General features: G+C 51.9%; 1 protein-coding gene across 2 annotated transcripts in view; it reads right to left on the reverse strand.

The window, feature by feature from the left end:
* Dnah17 (dynein axonemal heavy chain 17) overlaps nucleotides 1–17351 on the reverse strand; it is a 106649-nt gene that overhangs the window by 23701 nt on the left and 65597 nt on the right. For both annotated transcript variants that reach the window (XM_005350806.2, XM_005350807.2), the window contains exons 54-62: nucleotides 13348–13614; nucleotides 10368–10529; nucleotides 8228–8461; nucleotides 6656–6820; nucleotides 4470–4565; nucleotides 4166–4383; nucleotides 3234–3441; nucleotides 2902–3017; nucleotides 785–977 (exon numbers count right to left, since the gene is read on the reverse strand). In XM_005350806.2, the coding sequence (XP_005350863.1) occupies nucleotides 785–977; nucleotides 2902–3017; nucleotides 3234–3441; nucleotides 4166–4383; nucleotides 4470–4565; nucleotides 6656–6820; nucleotides 8228–8461; nucleotides 10368–10529; nucleotides 13348–13614 (1659 nt within the window). The remainder of the gene's footprint in view (nucleotides 1–784; nucleotides 978–2901; nucleotides 3018–3233; nucleotides 3442–4165; nucleotides 4384–4469; nucleotides 4566–6655; nucleotides 6821–8227; nucleotides 8462–10367; nucleotides 10530–13347; nucleotides 13615–17351) is intronic.

Here is a 17351-nt window from a genome sequence, read left to right on the forward strand (position 1 = left end):
ATGTGTATTTTATGTGTGTAGTGTATATTATGTGTATTTTATGTGTGTAGTGTATATTATGTGTATTTTATGTGTATAGTGTATATTATGTGTATAGTGTATATTATGTGTATTTTATGTGTATAGTGCATTGCCTGTTTGTTGATACGCACCACGAGTAGGCACGTGACCTCAGAGGATGGAAGAGGGCATGAGATCCCCTGGAACTGGAGTTGTAGGTGGTTATGAGCCGCCACGTGGGTACTGAGAACCAAACCCAGGTCCTCTGGGAGAGTAGCAAGTGCTCTCAACCATGGCGCTATCTCCCCAGGCACACTGTGGCTTATGTTTTGAGAGAGGGGCTTTTACCGAACCTGGAGCTCACCTATTTGGTGAGTCTGGATGGCCAGCAAGCCCCAGGAACGTTTTCACCCCCACACCCCATGCCAGCACGTGGAGTTACAGGTGCTTGCTGCCGTGCCTGGTTTTATCTTAAACTGTGGGTCTCAGGGATCTAGATTCAGGTCTCCATGTCTCTGCAACCAACACTTTACTGACTGAGCCGTCTCTCCCCTGCTCACTTCCTGCCCGTGTTCTCAAGTTGGTACTGGCCACATGCTCTGAAGAGCAAGGCCGTGGAGGAGGCGGCCCTTACACTGTAGAAGCAGCCTTGTGGCATGCCAGAAGTGATGTCAATCCCAGCAAATGAGGCAGGCTGCGCCCCAGTGAGGATGCAGTTCGGCTGTGGCTGCCCTGGGGGAGCCCCCGAGTCTCTTTGAGTCATAACCACCACGGTACTTCTTACCTTTAATTGATTTATGTAAGGGATCCAGAATTTTTCCATCAGCTCATTCCGGTACTTCTTGGTGAAGTAGCCCACGTAGGAGACAAAGGCAGAGATGAGCAGGACGTCTCCACACAGGGTGACCCCCTGACACCTGAAGTTCTCTACCGACTCAGCCCAGCGCACATTTTCCGAAGCCAGGCCTCCCACAAGCCTGCAAGAGTCCAGGGAACAGGGGGAGTGCCTGAGTGAGCTGGAGAGCCTGGGGCGCTTATCTAATGGCCTGTCAGTGCAGACAAACTGTCGAGTGGACTTGTATGGACAGCAAAGTGGCCTGGGACAGACGGAGCCCATACAATGTTGCTGCGGATGCTCACTTACAATGTTGCAGGTGCTTGCTCCATTCTGCAGTAGGACGCTCTCAAGGGAATTCACAGAAAACAAAAACAGCACATTTTCGGTGCCACTTGGGGATGCTGAATGTGACCTCATGCCCTCTGCCCAGGCCACTTGTGACTGCATCCCGTCACCATGCCATGCCACTGTGCCCTGCTGGCACACTTGGCCAGCAGGCACCGGAGTCTGTTTGAGAACATGGTGACTACAGGACCATGTATCATCCAGACGGCTGCTGGCCTTGTAGGGGTGGGGTGTATGGTGCTGCCTAGGTTACCAGCTGGGGGACTGGTACCTAGTCCTAACTGGTGCCCTGTGGGTCTCCAGTGCTGACCCAAGTTAATGCTGTGTGTAGGTTCCATGCCCAGTGGCCTTGCTTCCCCTCTTGAACAGATGGTGAGGGTGCACCTGAGCCATCAGCTAAGGTGACCTGGGACTCCCCATCCCCTTCCCCGCCAGCTCCTGAATCATGCTGACCGCTGATCAACAGCTGCCAGCCCCCAGGTTGGGAGAACATAAGAAAGCAGGTAGCCAGAGAGTGGACTCTGTCACTCAAACCCCAGAGCCGGCTGTCCACCATGGAGCTGTGAACCATATGCGGTCGCTAAGGACTTGCATGGTGGCGTGGTGGGTAAACACCTGTATTCCCAGCCTTTGGGAGGGAAAGTCAGGAGGATCACTGAAAGTTCAAGGCCAACCTTGGCGACATAGTGAGACTATCTCAAAGTAAAACAACAGATCCGTGTCTATGGTTCAATGGGGAGAAAAGTGGCCTAGCACACACAGGCCCTAGGTTCAATCCTTGGGACTGCATAAATCAAATACGGTGGCATATGCCTGTAACCAGCACTGGCGGATTAGAGGCAGGGGCATCAGAAGGAAGTTCAAGGTCATCCTCTGACAAGCGGAAGTTTGAGGCTAGCCTAGGCTACACGAGACCTGGTCTCACCAACAGCAGAACCACACTGGGTTTCCGGGGAAGGGAGCAACAAGGTAGCCTGCTGGTAGCTCTCCACAGACCACATGGGAACGTGACAATGATTTCGATACTGGGTATCAAGTCAGTTTCCCTCACACTGCTGCACCTTCCCGTGGGGGCTCCTGAGTGTGCAAAGCACCAAGGCGGGCTGCATTTGATTCCTGGGACCAGCATTGTCTGCCATCCAAAGCTGTGGCAGTGCATAATGTCAAACGTGAGTGTGCACAGACCTCGAGTACGGCACGTGGCCTGTGGAGTGGCCGCTGTGTGGGTGGCTTATGGTACAGCAGCCAGAGCCACTGTCTGTGGGAGAAACACGGCACCTGCGCCTGCCAGTCCTGAACAGAGCAGGCCATTTGACTCCTAGTCTGTACTAGGGGCGGGGTGAGGGGAGGTGTCAGTTGTAGGGAGCAGGAGATGTCCTGAGTGAGTTGCAGGTGAGGGGAGAGCTTTAGTGAGGTTCTCCTCTGGTCCAAGTGTGAATGTCAGCCGTGTGTGAGCTGTCCACCATAGCTTTCTCGGCCCCTCTTACATAGTTACAGCCTGAAGATCAGTTCAGCTGAGGTGGGGTTTGGTATTCCCGGGAGGTCTGGAGGTCAGTCCCCAGGGACACCAAGGACAAGCGCTGTCTGAGAGCAGGTGGCTCTGGACTGTGTTCTGGGCAGGCCTGAGTTAACTGGGAATTCTGTCTTCTTCTGAGACATTTGGGGGGGCGGGGGTTGTGGATCTGGGAGATAGGAGGTGTGGCCACGGCAAAAACTACCTGTTAGCCAAGGAGATCACCCTGTTGGTGGCATCGGCCTCCTGCTGGCACTTGATTTTCTCAGCTGTTGCTTTCTCAAATGCTGAAGTCAGGTTGCTCAGGTTGGCATTGAGTTCCTGAAAAACCAAGTTGGGAGATGTTCCCAAGCTCCCCCAAGCTCAGGGCCTGATGGCCCAAGCATCCCTGACAGTCCCCCTGGCATGCTCCGTGGTACCACCGTCAGTGGTTTCTCACGACTGCAGGCCCTGCCAGTGTGTTTTAAACAGAAACCTGACTGGCAGGGAGTAGGTGGCGCGGTGTCTAACAGGGACCACGGGCTCGAGGGCGCTCACCGCAATCTTGTTTTTGATCCGGGACAGCTTCTCCTGAGCTTCAGCCAGCTCAGCATTGGCCTCCTCCAGGGCCTGCCTCTTGGGGGCCACGTCGCAGTAGACCTCATAGAAGCGCACGATGTTGATGCACCAGGAGCACAGGCCAGCAGCAGCCGTGGACTTGGAGCGGATGAACTCGGGGTCAAAGGTGGGGTTGCCTTGGTAGGGCCTGGAAGGAAATCCCGGGCGTCGAGCAGGGCTGCAACAGGACAGGAGCCCTAGTCCCCGGTCCCCGTGGCTGGCTCTGCTAGCCATGGTCAGCACAGCAGCACCGGGAAACATCAATATTCCTTCTTTCTTTTAATCCTTGTGGTGTATTGTAGGTGCTCTTGCGATATGGGCATTTTGTGTACCTGTGTGTGCGTACAGGTCAGAGGTCAACCTATACCTCAGGGGTGGCACCTCGGTAAGTCACCATCCTCCTTGTTTCTGAGACAGAGCCTCTAATCGCCTCAAGCCTCTGGCAGCCAGGCCGGCTGATCGGTGAGTCTGGGAATTACAAGCGCGCAGCACCACACACGGCTTTCTATTTAGGCTCTGGGATTAAACTCAGGTCTGCATATTTTGTACAGTGAGCACCTTCCCTGTGGAGTGCCTGCTCTAGCGCCCTCCCTTTGCTGAGTACTTTAATTGGTACAAAAAAGAAGAAAAAGGAGCATAAAAGCTTGGCACATGCCTTTAATCCCAGCACTCAAGTGGCAAAGGCAGGAGGATCTCTGTGAGTTCGAGGCCAGCTTAGTCTACAAGAGCTAGTTCCAGGACAGGCTCTAAAGCTACTGAAGAACCCTGTCTCGAAAAACCAAAAGAAAAAAAAAGTTTGGCCTCTCACTGGGGCAAAGTCTCAGCAGGTAAAATCACTTGCCGGGTGCAGCCCGACCCTGCCCCGGGCTCACTTGAAGGCCTTCAGACAGGCCTCAGGAATGTGCTCCTTGTCGAACTTCTTCAGGGAGTCTAGGAAGGTGTCCACCTTGCCCATCATGATCTTTGCAGCCTTCCAGCTCTTGTCCTTGGGGATCTTGCCCCCAGGTGCCGTCAGGATCATGACGGCAGCTGTGACATTGACCACAGCATCCGGTGGGGAGCCGAAGGACTTCAGCTCAGTCAGGTTGTTCTACAGAGACCAGCACACTGAGTGTCACCACGGACCCCACTTGGCCACCCCTGCTCCTTTGACTTCCTTTCCACTCCCTGTGTCACCTTGTTCAAAGTATCCAGGGCCTCCTGTGCAGCCAATAGGGCTGGCTCTGCCTTGGCCAGGTCTGTTTCACAGGCCTTCTGTTTCTCAGTGACATTCTAGAAGGCAGACAAACAGGAAAGTTCAGTGTAGGCTGTTCAAACATCCATCCATCCACCCACCCGTCCACACGTCCATCCACCTGTCCACCCACCCATCCATTTGTCCATCTGTCCATCCATCCACTTGTCCTTCAACCCACCCACCCACACATCCACCCATCCATCTATCCACCCACCCACCCGTTCATCCATTTGTGCATCCACCCACCCATCCACCACCTGCCTACCTACCTAACCGCCCACTTGGCCACACCCACCCATTCATCCAGCCAGCCTCTCACAAACTCACCTGAGAAGGGTAGGCAGGGGAATAGGAGAAAGAGGGGAACTTTTTCTCCAAGCTACAGCCAAGCCCCAGTGGTTGAGTTCCTGCCAGCAGACACCACGTATCTATTGTCTTTGCTGGATACCCTGATCACTGGTGTCTCTGTATGCTCATTTATAATACCCGCCTCCTCCGCCTTGCCTCCTTGGTCCCTGCCTCTTGCCCTCAGATGAGACCAACCATGTGCAGAGAGATATGGATGCTCAGTGGGGATTGGGCCCCTCTATCAGCTCCAACTTCCCTCTCCCTCGTCACTTTGAGGTCATATTGTGCGATCCTTCCAGAACAGGGCATCTCAGAACATGTCACCCGTCCCTCTCATTCACGTGAGTGAGCAAGCATTCAACTTGTGGGAGCACTCGTGGGCATGTGCCAGTGCTTGCTCACTTATGAGTGTCAGTGCTAATTCATTTGTGCCTGTGAGCGTTCACCCGCTCGTGGGGGCACGCCTTTGCTTTCTCAGTTGCAAAGGACCCTTAGACTTTTTGTAAGTTCAGAGGTCAGAGTGACTTGGTGTCTTTGTTCAGGAGCAGCAGCTGGGTGGTGGTGGGGAGCAGTCACCAGGCCCTGTGTGTGTTGCTGGGCCCCAGGGGAAGGACAAAGGACAGTCTTTCCTCCCTAAGGATCCTTTAGGGACATCCATGGGGCATAACTAAGGAAAAGGGCTGGCGGGGCAAAGATCAGTGGTGGGAGGGGGTAACCCCTAGTTTTTTTCTAAAGCTCCCCATGCGGGGCATTTGTGGATGGAGAGCTAGGGAGTGGAAAGTGCTGGGACATTAATTACATGATGTCACCAAGAAACAGGGTCAACAAGGTCTTTGGCTTTGGAGCCTATGTCAAATGCTAGTTCAGGAGCCAAGGAAGTTATGGAACCACCCTGAGCCTCAGTTTCCCCATCTCCCTCACAGACTTGTGGCTCTGCAGGTTAAAAGGAGATCAGGGACCCAGTTCCTGGCCAGCCCAGCCTGGGTCTCCTCCCTGCCCAGCACTAGGCGGGAACTACTCAGGCCCTAACTGGCTGGTCTAGGGGAGAAGCTACGAGCCCAGGGTGTGAAAGGCTCCTGGCTGCCATTCTAGAGAGAGTGGGAGGTAACTGTGGGGACTTAATTTATCCACTGTCCAGATATGGGCTTGAGGACACTCCCTAAGCAACTGTTTCTACCTGACTACTGGCTGCACAAGGGGCCCAGAGCAGAAGCCACAGCACAGGGACCGGTAATCGGGTGGTGTCACCTTGACCCTCACACCCTCAAGGGACACAGCATTCTATTAAGATGCAGAGGCAAGCCAGGTCCAGTGACACGGGTCTGCACTCTCAGCTACTTGAGATGCTGAGGCAGGCGTGTTGTACGTTCAAGGCCGGCACGGGCAACTTAGTGAGAGCCTGCCTCAGAATACAGAATCAGAAGAGGGTTGGGGATGTGACTCCATGGGTCAGCTCTGCTGGGTTAGCATGTCAGCCTCCAGGTTCACCAAAACCAGAACACGCATAAAACAACGGTACAACAGAGGAGGTGAGGTGGGGCCGTCCGGCAGAGCCAGCTGGACTGGGCAGCAGCAGCTTCTGGAGATGCTCAACGGAGGGGCTCTCTGTAAGGAGCTTGGCTGGCTGTGGGCTTTCTCTTAGAACCCAGCCTGCACGAGGGTGGGGCTTCCTTTCCCAGGCGCCCGAGGTGGGGAGGTTTGTTCTTGTACGAATGTCTCAGCCTGAGTCCCATCTGTGGGTTGCTGTCTGACACATCAGGGAGGCCCTGAGACCCACCTTGTTGATGACCTCGACTTTGATTTCCTCCTCGTCCGCGATGGCCTTCTCCTTGCTGACCTTTTCAGTCTCCACGCCCACCACCTGGATCAGCTTGTCAGCATTCTCGTTCTTCTGTTTCAGCTCGGCCTCCTGAACCGCCAGCTTGGCCTTGAGGTCGTCCACCTGGGGAGGAAGGAGGCAGGAGAGGGCAGGAGCCTGCTGAGGACGGTACATGCTGCTGGCCACGGTTGGTGGCTGCCTTGGATTCAGAACAGCCTTGGTGGCTCCCAACTCCCAGCGACTCAGGAGTCTTTTGAATATGTCAAAGGAAAGTTTATGCTGAGCACCAAGTGTATACATGAAACCACATATTTAAGAACATTCCTAGTGTGCTAGGAGTTAAGGTGACCAGATTTTAAAAATGTCAGCTGAACTGGGTGCTGGGAAGTGAACAAGTATGTGAGCCAAGCACTTGGGAGGCAGAAGCAGGGGGATTGCCAAAAGTTTAAGGTTAGCCTGGTCTACATAGTGAGTTCCAGGCCAGAAAGGACTACAAAGTGTCCCCTTAATAAAAATTTCCAGTTGAGAAATTGTTGAAGGTCTTGAGGTGGGAGTGGGGTGGGGGGTTTACGGTCCAGCAAGTTTATAGAAGGGTAGGAAAGAAATGGAGACTGGGGACCAAAACCTCCAGAGAGCTGGTGGAGAGGCTCATCTTGGCCCAGCATCATAGGGAAGAGGAGGCTGGGCCCCCTGGGAATCATGGGCAGGAGGCTGTGGAGGTGCAGTAACTGAACACCAGGCAGAAACCTCAAAAATCAACTCAGCATGAAAGAAAAGTTTGTAGAAAGCCTGTGAGCAGGCATCCGGTATGAGTGGCATGCAGAAACAGCTGCATTTTCATGGACTCAGGACCTTTGGAAGAGCAGGCAATGCTCTTAACTGCTGAGCCATCTCTCCAGCCCCCAATAGCTGCAGTTTCATGGGCTGTCCTGAACTGAGATGCAGGCTTCCCTGGATATAAGCACAATGCCTTCACATGGTGGTTTGAAAGAAAATGTTCCCCAAAGGGAGTGGCACTATTCGGAGGAATATTTGGGGAAGTGTGTGGCTGTGGGGGTGAGTTTTGAGGTCTCTTTTCTCAAGTTTCAGTGTGACAGTCAGTCAACTCCCCGCTGCCTTCTGGTCAAGATGGCAGCTGGCTCCACATCTGCCTGCACACCACCATGCTCTGTCATGATGAGAACAGACTAAACCTTGAAAACTGGAAGCCACAAACTTAATTGTTTTCTTTGAGAAAAGAGTTGCAGTGGTCATGGTATCTCCTCACAACAATAAAAACCCTAAGACACCTCCATCACACGTGTGGGGTGCCCGCTTCAGTGCTGATGCTGTTGAAGCATTTCACACCCGCTGTTTCCAATTAGATTACACCCCTGTTCTCTGCTTCTCAAAGACTGGAGTCAGGCTCATCCCATGGCCTGGGATGTCCAGCCCCACGTATGACTATATCCCATGTGTGCTGTTGCCGCCTTGGGAGCCTGTTACAGTGAGAAGGCTCTACAGCATGCAGCCCAGACATTTGACTCCTACCTGAGAAGCCGTGCTCTGCAGCTTCATAAGCCCATTCTCCAGCCGCTCAATTTTGGCAACCAGCTCCATCCTCTTCTTGGCCAGCAGGTTCTGGTAGAGTTTGATCTGCTCCAGGAAAGTCTTGGGTGTGGTATAGTTGTAGCGCCTCTCCGTCGCCAGGTACATCTTGGACATCTCGTTGACGGTGGTGTGCACGTAGGCCATGAAGAGACTGATGGAGGTCTTCACCTCAGGCTGCAAACCAGGACAGATGAGATGGTTGGGGCTGGTCATCCGGGGGCCAAGACAACACACCCACTCCTCCTGGGGCCCCAACCTCACCCTGCAGGGCCTAGGAGAAGAGGGGCCACTGCAGGCTCCAGCATATACATTCAGACCCTGGATAAGATGTACCAAGGCCTGACCTGTCTCAGGTGTTGAGAGATACAAGAGAGGGGCTGAGGAGATGCTCGTCAGTGAAGTGACCGCAAACATGAGGAGTTGAGTTCCATCGAGCTCCAGAACCCACTTAAAACCTAGTGTGGTGGCTCACGTTTGCCATCCCAGGCCTGGGAAGACGGAGATAGGAACATCCATCATCCCAGGCCTGGGGAGATGGAGACAGGAACATCCCTGGGTCTTGCTGCCCAGCCAGACTCTAGAGCAGTGTCCTCAACCTTCCTAAGTCTGTGGCCCTTTAATACAGTTCCTTGTGGTGGTGACCCCAACCAGAAAATTACTTTTGTTGCTACTTCATATCTGTAATTTTGCTACTGTTATAAATACCTGATATCGCCAATGATCTTAGGCAACCCCTGGGAAGGGGTCATTCAACCCCAAAGAAGTTGCAACCCACAGGTTGAGAACCGCTGTTCTAGATGATCAGCAAGCTCAAAGGCAGTGAGAGACCCTTTCTCAAAGGAAGTAGATCATGTTCCTGAGGATGGCACCCAAGGTAGTCCTCTGGTTTACACATGTGGGCATGTACACATGCACACACACACGTACACACGTACGTGTACACACACGTACACACGTACACACGTACAGACACACACACACACACACACACACACACAAACACACACACACGGTTGTCAAAATGGTTCAGTGGGTAAAGCTAACTGCTACCAAGCCTGAAAGACTGAATTCAGTCCTCTGGGGCTCACCCTCAAGTTTCCTCTGACCTCCATACCTTCTCTGTGGCATGTGTGTTCAAACACTCACATGCATACTCACATACATACATATACACTCGCATGCATGCATGCACATGCACAAAGCTAACTAATTATTTTAAAGAAAAGGAGAGAAAAAGAGCTAAAAAGATGCTCCAGGAGAGCAATGCTCCTTGAGCTTGGTAAAATGTCAGGTGACTTTATCTAACAGCAAAGTCTATCATTAGTAACTTTGTAACAAGTGATTTGTCTGGGACCAGTAGAGCCCATCATTAGTAACTTTGTAGCAAGTGATTTAGTGTCTGGGACCAGTAGAGTTTGTAGCAAATGATCTAGTGTCTGGGAGCAGCAGAGCCTATCGTTAGTAACTTTGTAACAAGTGATCTAGGGTCTGGGAGCAGCAGAGCTTATCGTTAGTAACTTTGTAACAAGTGATCTAGGGTCTGGGACCCAGCAGAGCCTATCATTAGTAACTTTATAACAAGTGATCTAGGGTCTGGGAGCAGCAGAGCCTATCATTTTGACACACGTGTGTACACATTCCCATGCATTCATACGCTTGTATACTGGGAAAGAGCAGAGATGAGATTGTTGGGTTTTGTTTTTGTTATGTGAGACATGTAGCCCAGGCTGGGCTCAGAGTTGCTGCCTAGCTGAGGCTGGGCCTTACAACTCCTGAGCCTCCTGTCTCCATCTCACAAGAGAAAAGCTTTCCTATGCTAGTTGTATCAGCAAACATTGCCAGGTAATTCCTACACTGGATCCCTGAGCCTGGTGACTCCCTGGCATTTGCTATCCTTCCTGAGGATGAACCATTGGAGTCTCTGCCTCACAAATGGTCCAGAGGCCTCTGTTTCCGTCTTGGTTGATTTGAAAAGGTGCTCGCCTATGTTGCAGCTCTGCCAGCACCCAGGGTCATTCCTGCTTTGAAGGGACACCTGTGCCAGGGACTAAAGCCAGCATCTGGGTGTGTGTTTCCTCACCTGGATGCCCTCTGTCTCTTGCAGGAAGCGAGCACTCACGGACACCAGGGCGTCTTCTGGCCACTCGTGGAACCAGTTGATGGCTGTGCAGTTGACCACGGCAGGGAACTTCCGGGCTCGCACACGCAGGATGGAGCCCACGGGGGAGAAACACAGAATCACCTGGATGTGGGACAAAGCAAACATCTGTGGGGGGGTTGTTGCTGCTGAGGTTAGATGTGTCATTTTGGCAGATGGCCCCTCTGGAAGTGCGGTGCTCTCCAGGTCTCAGTGTCCACGGGTGGGGGCCACTCCTGCAGAGCTCCGAGAGTGGCTGGGTACCTCAGTGAACCAGTTCAGGTTCACAGCTCTGTGTTGTGCTGTGAAGTACAAGGCAGCCCCACACCTAGCTGGATGAGGAAGGGGTGCGGAATGGCCCTGCTCTAGGCAGATGAGGACAGACAACTGGGAGGTGGTGATTTCTTCTGAATCCAGCTAGGCATGTAGCATGGCCTGCAGGCCCTGAAGGCTGACTTCCAAATGGGGCCCTGGTTTCCTGGGCCTCCCTGGAAAATGGAGGGGAGCTGTAGAGAAATGTCCCAGGCTCTCCTGATGGATGGGGACTTCTCACAGAGTCCCAGGCTCCCCTCTGCTCACTCTGACCTTGTGTTTCAGAGGCATAGCAATGGGACAGAAGGGGGTAGGTAGATCTGTAGAATATCTTGACTTCCTGCTGTCTCTAGAGATGATGCCTGAGCCTTAACAGGTAGTGAGGGCAGGCTGCAGCCATCAGGAGCTCAAGTCCCACCAGCAACGTGTCTGCTAACAAGACTGTGTGAGCCAGAGAGGGGCACAGGGGACACTGTCTTACTACATCAGTGGGGAGCACATGACCACAGATACTCAGCATGGCAGTGGGGTTGGCTCACTCCAGCTGAACTCTGAGGAGCAGTCAAACGTTCTCAGGTGCCTTTGGTATAAGTGAGTTTAGCTTGCTTTTCTCCAGGTAATGTTTGAGGTCAAGGGTTGCTTTTTGCTCTAAAATTTTTATTTATTATCGTGCATATGTGTTACAGAATATTTGTTTAGCTATGCAAAAATATATTGCATTTGTTTATGTTGCAGAATATTAGTTTAACTATGTAAAGATATGTTGCATTAAGTCAGGCGGTGGTGGCGCACGCCTTTAATCCCAGCACTTGGGAGGCAGAGGCAGGCGGATCTCTGTGAGTTCGAGACCAGCCTGGTCTAAAAGAGCTAGTTCCAGGACAGGCTCCAAAACCACAGAGAAACCCTGTCTCGAAAAACCAAAAAAAAAAAAAAAAAAAAAAAAAAAAAACCCAAAATATGTTGCATTTGTTTAATTGAACAAATGTAAAAGATGCGCTGCTGTTTTACCTTGCCTAAGGAACCTGATAGGTCTAATAAAAAGCTAAATAGCCAATAGCAAGGGAGGGTATAGGCAGGACTTCCATGCAGGGAGAATAAGTAGGAGGAGAAATTTAAGCTTGGGAAAGAGAAAAGACACCAGGACAGGATAGATAAAAGAACATTTTCTCTAAATTTGCCTAATAAAATGGACTTGATATTATAAATATAATTCTTACTTGATAATTGTTTTTATTGTATATAGACTCACTATGTTAAAGCTAAAACCTTTTGGGGCTGGAGAGATGGCTCAGAGGTTAAGAGCACTGGCTGCTCTTCCAGAGGACCTGAGCTTGTTTCTAGAAACCACATGGTGGCTCACAGCCATCGATAGATCTATGCTCTCTTCCAACATAAAGGGGCACAGGCAGACAGAAAACTCATACACACAAAATAAACAAATCTTTCAAAAAAGCTAACACCTTTTTATTTAAGGGGAAATGTTGCTGAATATTTGTTTAATTATGCAAAGACGTGTTGCATTTGTTTAACTATGCAAAGACGTGTTGCATTTGTTTAACTATGTAAAGATGTGTTGCTGTTTTATCTTGCCTGCCTAAGGCACCTAGTTAGTCTAATAGAAAGCTGAATGGTCAATAGCAAGGGAGGAGGTATAGGTGACTTCCAGGCAAGGAGATAGACACGTAGAAGGAATTTAGGCTCTGGGGAAGAGAAAAAAAGAAACACCAGGGACAGATGTGCCAGGGGTTGGCCGGCCAGCCAGCCAGCCACAGAGGAAGCAAGAAAGCAGAACATACAGGATGAAAGAAAGTTCTGATGAATAGAAGCAGGTTAAATTAGGTTAAAAGAGCTAACGGGACAAGCCTCAGCTAAGGCCGAGCATTCGTACTTATGACAAGCCTCCGCATGTTTATCTGGGAGCTAGCTGGCGGGGCAGAGAAAATGCTGACTACACATAAGTTTGTATATGACGTGCATGGACAACTTCGTTCATCTGATCCTCTCCTTCCACCTTCTTGTTGGTTCTAAGAATTGAACTCAGGTCACTAGGTTCATGTGGCAAGTGATTCTACCCACCCTAGCCATCTTCCCACCCCTCAAGGTGTGCCCTTTAATTTTTTTAAAAAATTATTATTTATGGGAGAGTGGGAGAGGGAGAAAGACAGAGAGAGAAAGAGAGAGAGAGAGAGAGAAAGAGAGAGAGAGAGGAGAGAGAGAGACAGAGAGAGAGAGAAAACAAGTGCCTGCCTTTCATCCAGGGAAGAAAGATCTAGATGCCCTGGAGTTGCAGACAGTTGTGAGCCACGTGGATTCTGGGAATTGAACTCAGATCTTCTGGAAGAACAGCCAGGGCTCTTAATTGCTGAGCCAGCTCTCCAGCCCCTCAAGGCATTCAGTTTATTTTCAGACTCTGAAGTCTGTGTTTATACAAGGTTCCCTCTAGCCCCCAGGAACCTTGGCCCTAGCTCCACAGCTGCTCCCCACTGCCACCACTCTTTCTCAATTGGCTTTCACGTCTTGGGAAGAAAGAGTCCCAAGTCTACAGAGAAAGACCCAGGTCTCAGGGGGAAGAGGGCTGAGCCCCCAAGCAACCGTCCAGGTGGAATCCTACCTTCAGCTGCCTGCGCACTTTCTCGATGAAGAATTTCCAGCAAGCCTCTCGGGTGTCGGTCATGCCGAGGGACTTCACCTGTGGCCGCATGGAGGAGATGATGTTTTCCAGGTCGTCTTCCCCAAACAGCCCCGGGATCTCCCCGGAGGCCAGCAGGTCATTGATCAGGACCAGGAACTGCTCCTCGGCCACTTGGGAGTCCGTCATCAGGAACACAGATGGCACGTTCTTCACTGCGGCCTTGATGTACTGGGTGGCCAGGTCAAGCTGGATCGAACAAGGACAGTGGAGTGAACACCTCATTCATGCTCGCTCAGCAAAGGCACAGGTGGGGCCAACTTTCCAGGCGCCCACAGGAGCCTGAGATCTCAAGGGGACCCTGCCATGCTCTGGGCAGCCATCAGCCCCACTTCCTGGTGATGGCTGGGTGGGCGCATGCTAGGTGGAAGGTTATTAATCCTCAACTAGGAAGGCCCCAGTAAAACTAATTCACCTCCAGATCTAATGCTGGGAAGAGCGGCCAGTCCCCAGCGTGGCCTGACTACAGCAATCTCCTTCCATATCCCCAGGAGGGTTTAGAGAAATAACCAGTCTCTCCAGGGCTCTCCTCGGGGACTCCAGCCCTGCCGCACAGTGCCAAGCTTCAGCTGCTCTCCACGTCCTCCCCGTGCCTTCAAAACCAGCACCACCTGGCTGGCTCTTAACTACCAAGTCTGGCTTCCAGCATGAGACGCAGCTGTGGCCCCTCTGAACCACGGCATCTGTGTGCTGAGCCTAAGGAATCACTGCAAAGACATCACCTCAGTGATGCTGGGCTCTCCTTAATCACGGCTGCTTCTTCAGCCTCAGCTGAGCAGCAATGAGCACCCCTGCGAAGGTCTCTCTTCAGGACGACATCAACCACACAGTGAAGGTTTCACCTTAATAGTCCTGGGCTCTTGTTAATCATAGTTGATTCTTCACTACAGGCTGACAGGCCCTTAGTTCAAACTATCACACAAAGGGCTCTGGTAAAGCCTTTAAGGGACTCTCAAACTTCCCTCTGAAATGTCCCAAGCCAGGCCTCCATTGCCTGCACTGCTCTCAGCAATGCTCATCTTCCAAGATCCCGCAAAACTGCTCACGGAGCTCTCAACACTCAATGCATCTCCAGCCCCAAGTTCAAACCCACCACAACCCTCCCCCACCACACAGGCCTGTCACAGCAATACCTACAGCCTGGAACTAATTTCTGTCTTAGTTAAGATTTCTATGGCTGGGATAAGACATCATGACCGAAAGCAACATGGCACACACTGTTAATTCCAGCACTAAGGAGCTGGATGCAGGTAAATCTCCGAGAGTTCAAGGCCAGCCTGGGCTACATGGGAAAGATCTTTACCCCAAAAAAGCAGTTTTGGTAAGAAAGAGTCTGTCATCCCTTACAGCTCTCAGCTTGTACTGCATCACCAAAGGAAGCCAGGGCCAGGAGCTGTAGCCCCAGGCATGGAGGAATGCTGCTTACCGGTTTGCTCCTTGTGGCTTGCTCCACCTGCCTGTCTGCCTGTCTGCCTGCCTGCCTGCCTTTGTCAGGGTTTCTGTCGCTGTGAAGAGACACAACCAACCACGGAAATTCTTGCAAAGGAAAAATTTTTAATTGGGCTGGCTTACAGTGTCAGAAGTTTAGTCCAGTATCATTACGGTGCAACATGGTAGCAGGCGGGCAGGCAGATGTGGTGCTGGAGAAGCAGGCAAGTGTCCTCCATCTTGCAGGCAACAGAAGTGAACTGTGACCTGGGAGTAGCTTGAACACAGAACTCAAAGCCCGCCCCTACAATGACGCACTTCCTCAACAAAATCACGCCTCCTAGTAGATACCACTCTCTTTGTGGGCTATTTTCTTTCTGACAACCACACTTGCTTTTCTTTCTTTCAACAGGGTCTCACTACGTAGCCCTGGCTGACCTAGAACTCACTATGGAGACCAGGCTGGCCTCAAACTCAGAGATCGGCCTGCCTCTGCCTCCTAAGCACTGGGATTAAAGGTGTGTGCCACCACCGCTGCCCAGCTTCAGCCTGCTTTCTTACAGCACTGAAAATCACCACTGTGGGTGTGGGGGTGGGGGCCTTCCTGAATCAATGGTCAATCAACCACAGGCAACCTGATAGAGCCCTTTCTCACCCGAGGCTCTCGCTTCCAAAATTCCGCAGCTCTGTCAATTTGATAAACCTCACCAACCCACCCTCCTCTCTTTCTTACTGTGCTGGGGATGGGACCAGGGGCCTTGCGGTGTTGGATGCATCTGGCAGATGACACACCACTGGGCTACAGCCAGGGTTTTTTTGTTTGTTTGTCTGCATTTTTTTTTCTTTTGCGATTGGGTCTCCCTATAGCTTGGAACTCCCAGGCCTCCTGTCTCTAGCCTTCTGGTATGAGGGTTAGAGGTAGAAGCCACCACACCTGGCCTAATTTCCTTAGTAAAGCCTACCCATTTTCCAAAGGCTCTGCAATTCTCTGAAAGGTTTCACACAAGTTCATAAAAGCCCCCCCCCCCACCCAAGTGGCTTAGCTCACCCATTGCATAGGAGCCAAAGTCTCCCAGTTTAAGGAAACATCACCAAGGCTCCCCTTTTGGGGTTGATTGGTGGTCAAAAGCAAGTCTCAAACTCCATATTTTAGGCAAGCTAATTTTTCTTTTGAAAGTGAGGGAGGAAAAAACCCTCTGGATTTGGAAAAGCCAAGGCTACAAGGGGTTTCTCCACAGCAGTGACCTGGGAATAGCCTGGGGGGGGGGCTGTTGTGACAGCCAGGGAGGTCAGAGTCACCCCAGGAAGCAGGAAGGAGCTGCTGGCAGGGCTGCCTCCACAGCCCATGGTTGGATTGCCAAGGCCAGCGGACAAAGCAAGGACCCTGCTAACTGAGTGCTAAGGTCAAGTTGGTAGCTTCTGGAAAAGCTGTTGGGCCACGGAAGCCTGGAGGAACCCTCTCATCTCCATCCCAGGGCCCTGGAGAACAGCTGTCTGCCAAACTGCACCGTACCCCTGCAGCTTTGGCCTTGAAGCCAAGGACACTGACCTGAAGCCACCCCAGTCCCCCATCTCTGCTCTTTGTCCAGTGTCTTGTTCTGGCCCACCATCACGACACTCAGCTCTGAGACCACCTCCCTCTCATTCCATGCAGCCCTTACAAACCCCAGGGGGGCCGTGTTCACCGGCCATCTCCTGTGTGCCTGCCACATCTTCCCCATGGGCCACACTCTGCGCCTGTCTACTGTGACTCTCCTCTGTTCTAAGATGTGGCAGGCTTGTCCCTCCCTGGCTTGTACATCCTCCTGGGACAAAGACCAGCGGTTTCTATGTGAAGGGCTTCCAAATACACTCCTAAATCCCCTCCATCTTTAGCCTCTGGCAGGTGCCTGCCACTTCCAGGACTCACTTTAAAGGACTGTTGTAAAGCATCATGAATGCATGCGTGCCAGCTTACAGCCACTCAACACCCCCCCACCCCACTCACGCCTGCTCACACCAACTCACACCCGCTCATGCTTGCTCACGTCAGCTCACCCCATCTCACGCCAGCTCATGCGCGCTCACACCAACTCACACCAGCTCATGCCCGGTCACCCCAGTTCACACCCACTCATTCCCATTCACACCAGCTCACGCCTGGTCACCCCAGTTCACACTCACTCGTTCCCATTCACACCAGCTCACGCCCGCTCACACCAGCACTGTATAAGACAGCTTAAGAACTCAGGAGACCACTTCCCTCTTACGATGTGGGGCCCCTTACCCAGCTTTTCCTTCACTCTTCCAACTGGGTCTAGAGAGGAAGGAAGCTAGCTTATCATGGGTGCGGGGTGACTGATTTCCAGACCATAATTACGGTGCTGCGGTGGCTGGTGACCACGAGTAAAATACTGGGCACCCACTGTCGGCTCTAAAGCGAAGACTCGGTAATAAAGTCCCCACAAGGACAGAACATGAGTTGGCTGGTGGATGGGACAAAACCTTGGAAAACAGGT

Source organism: Microtus ochrogaster, chromosome 7 (genome assembly GCF_000317375.1).
Source record: "Microtus ochrogaster isolate Prairie Vole_2 chromosome 7, MicOch1.0, whole genome shotgun sequence".
Classification (NCBI taxonomy): Eukaryota; Metazoa; Chordata; class Mammalia; order Rodentia; family Cricetidae; genus Microtus; species Microtus ochrogaster.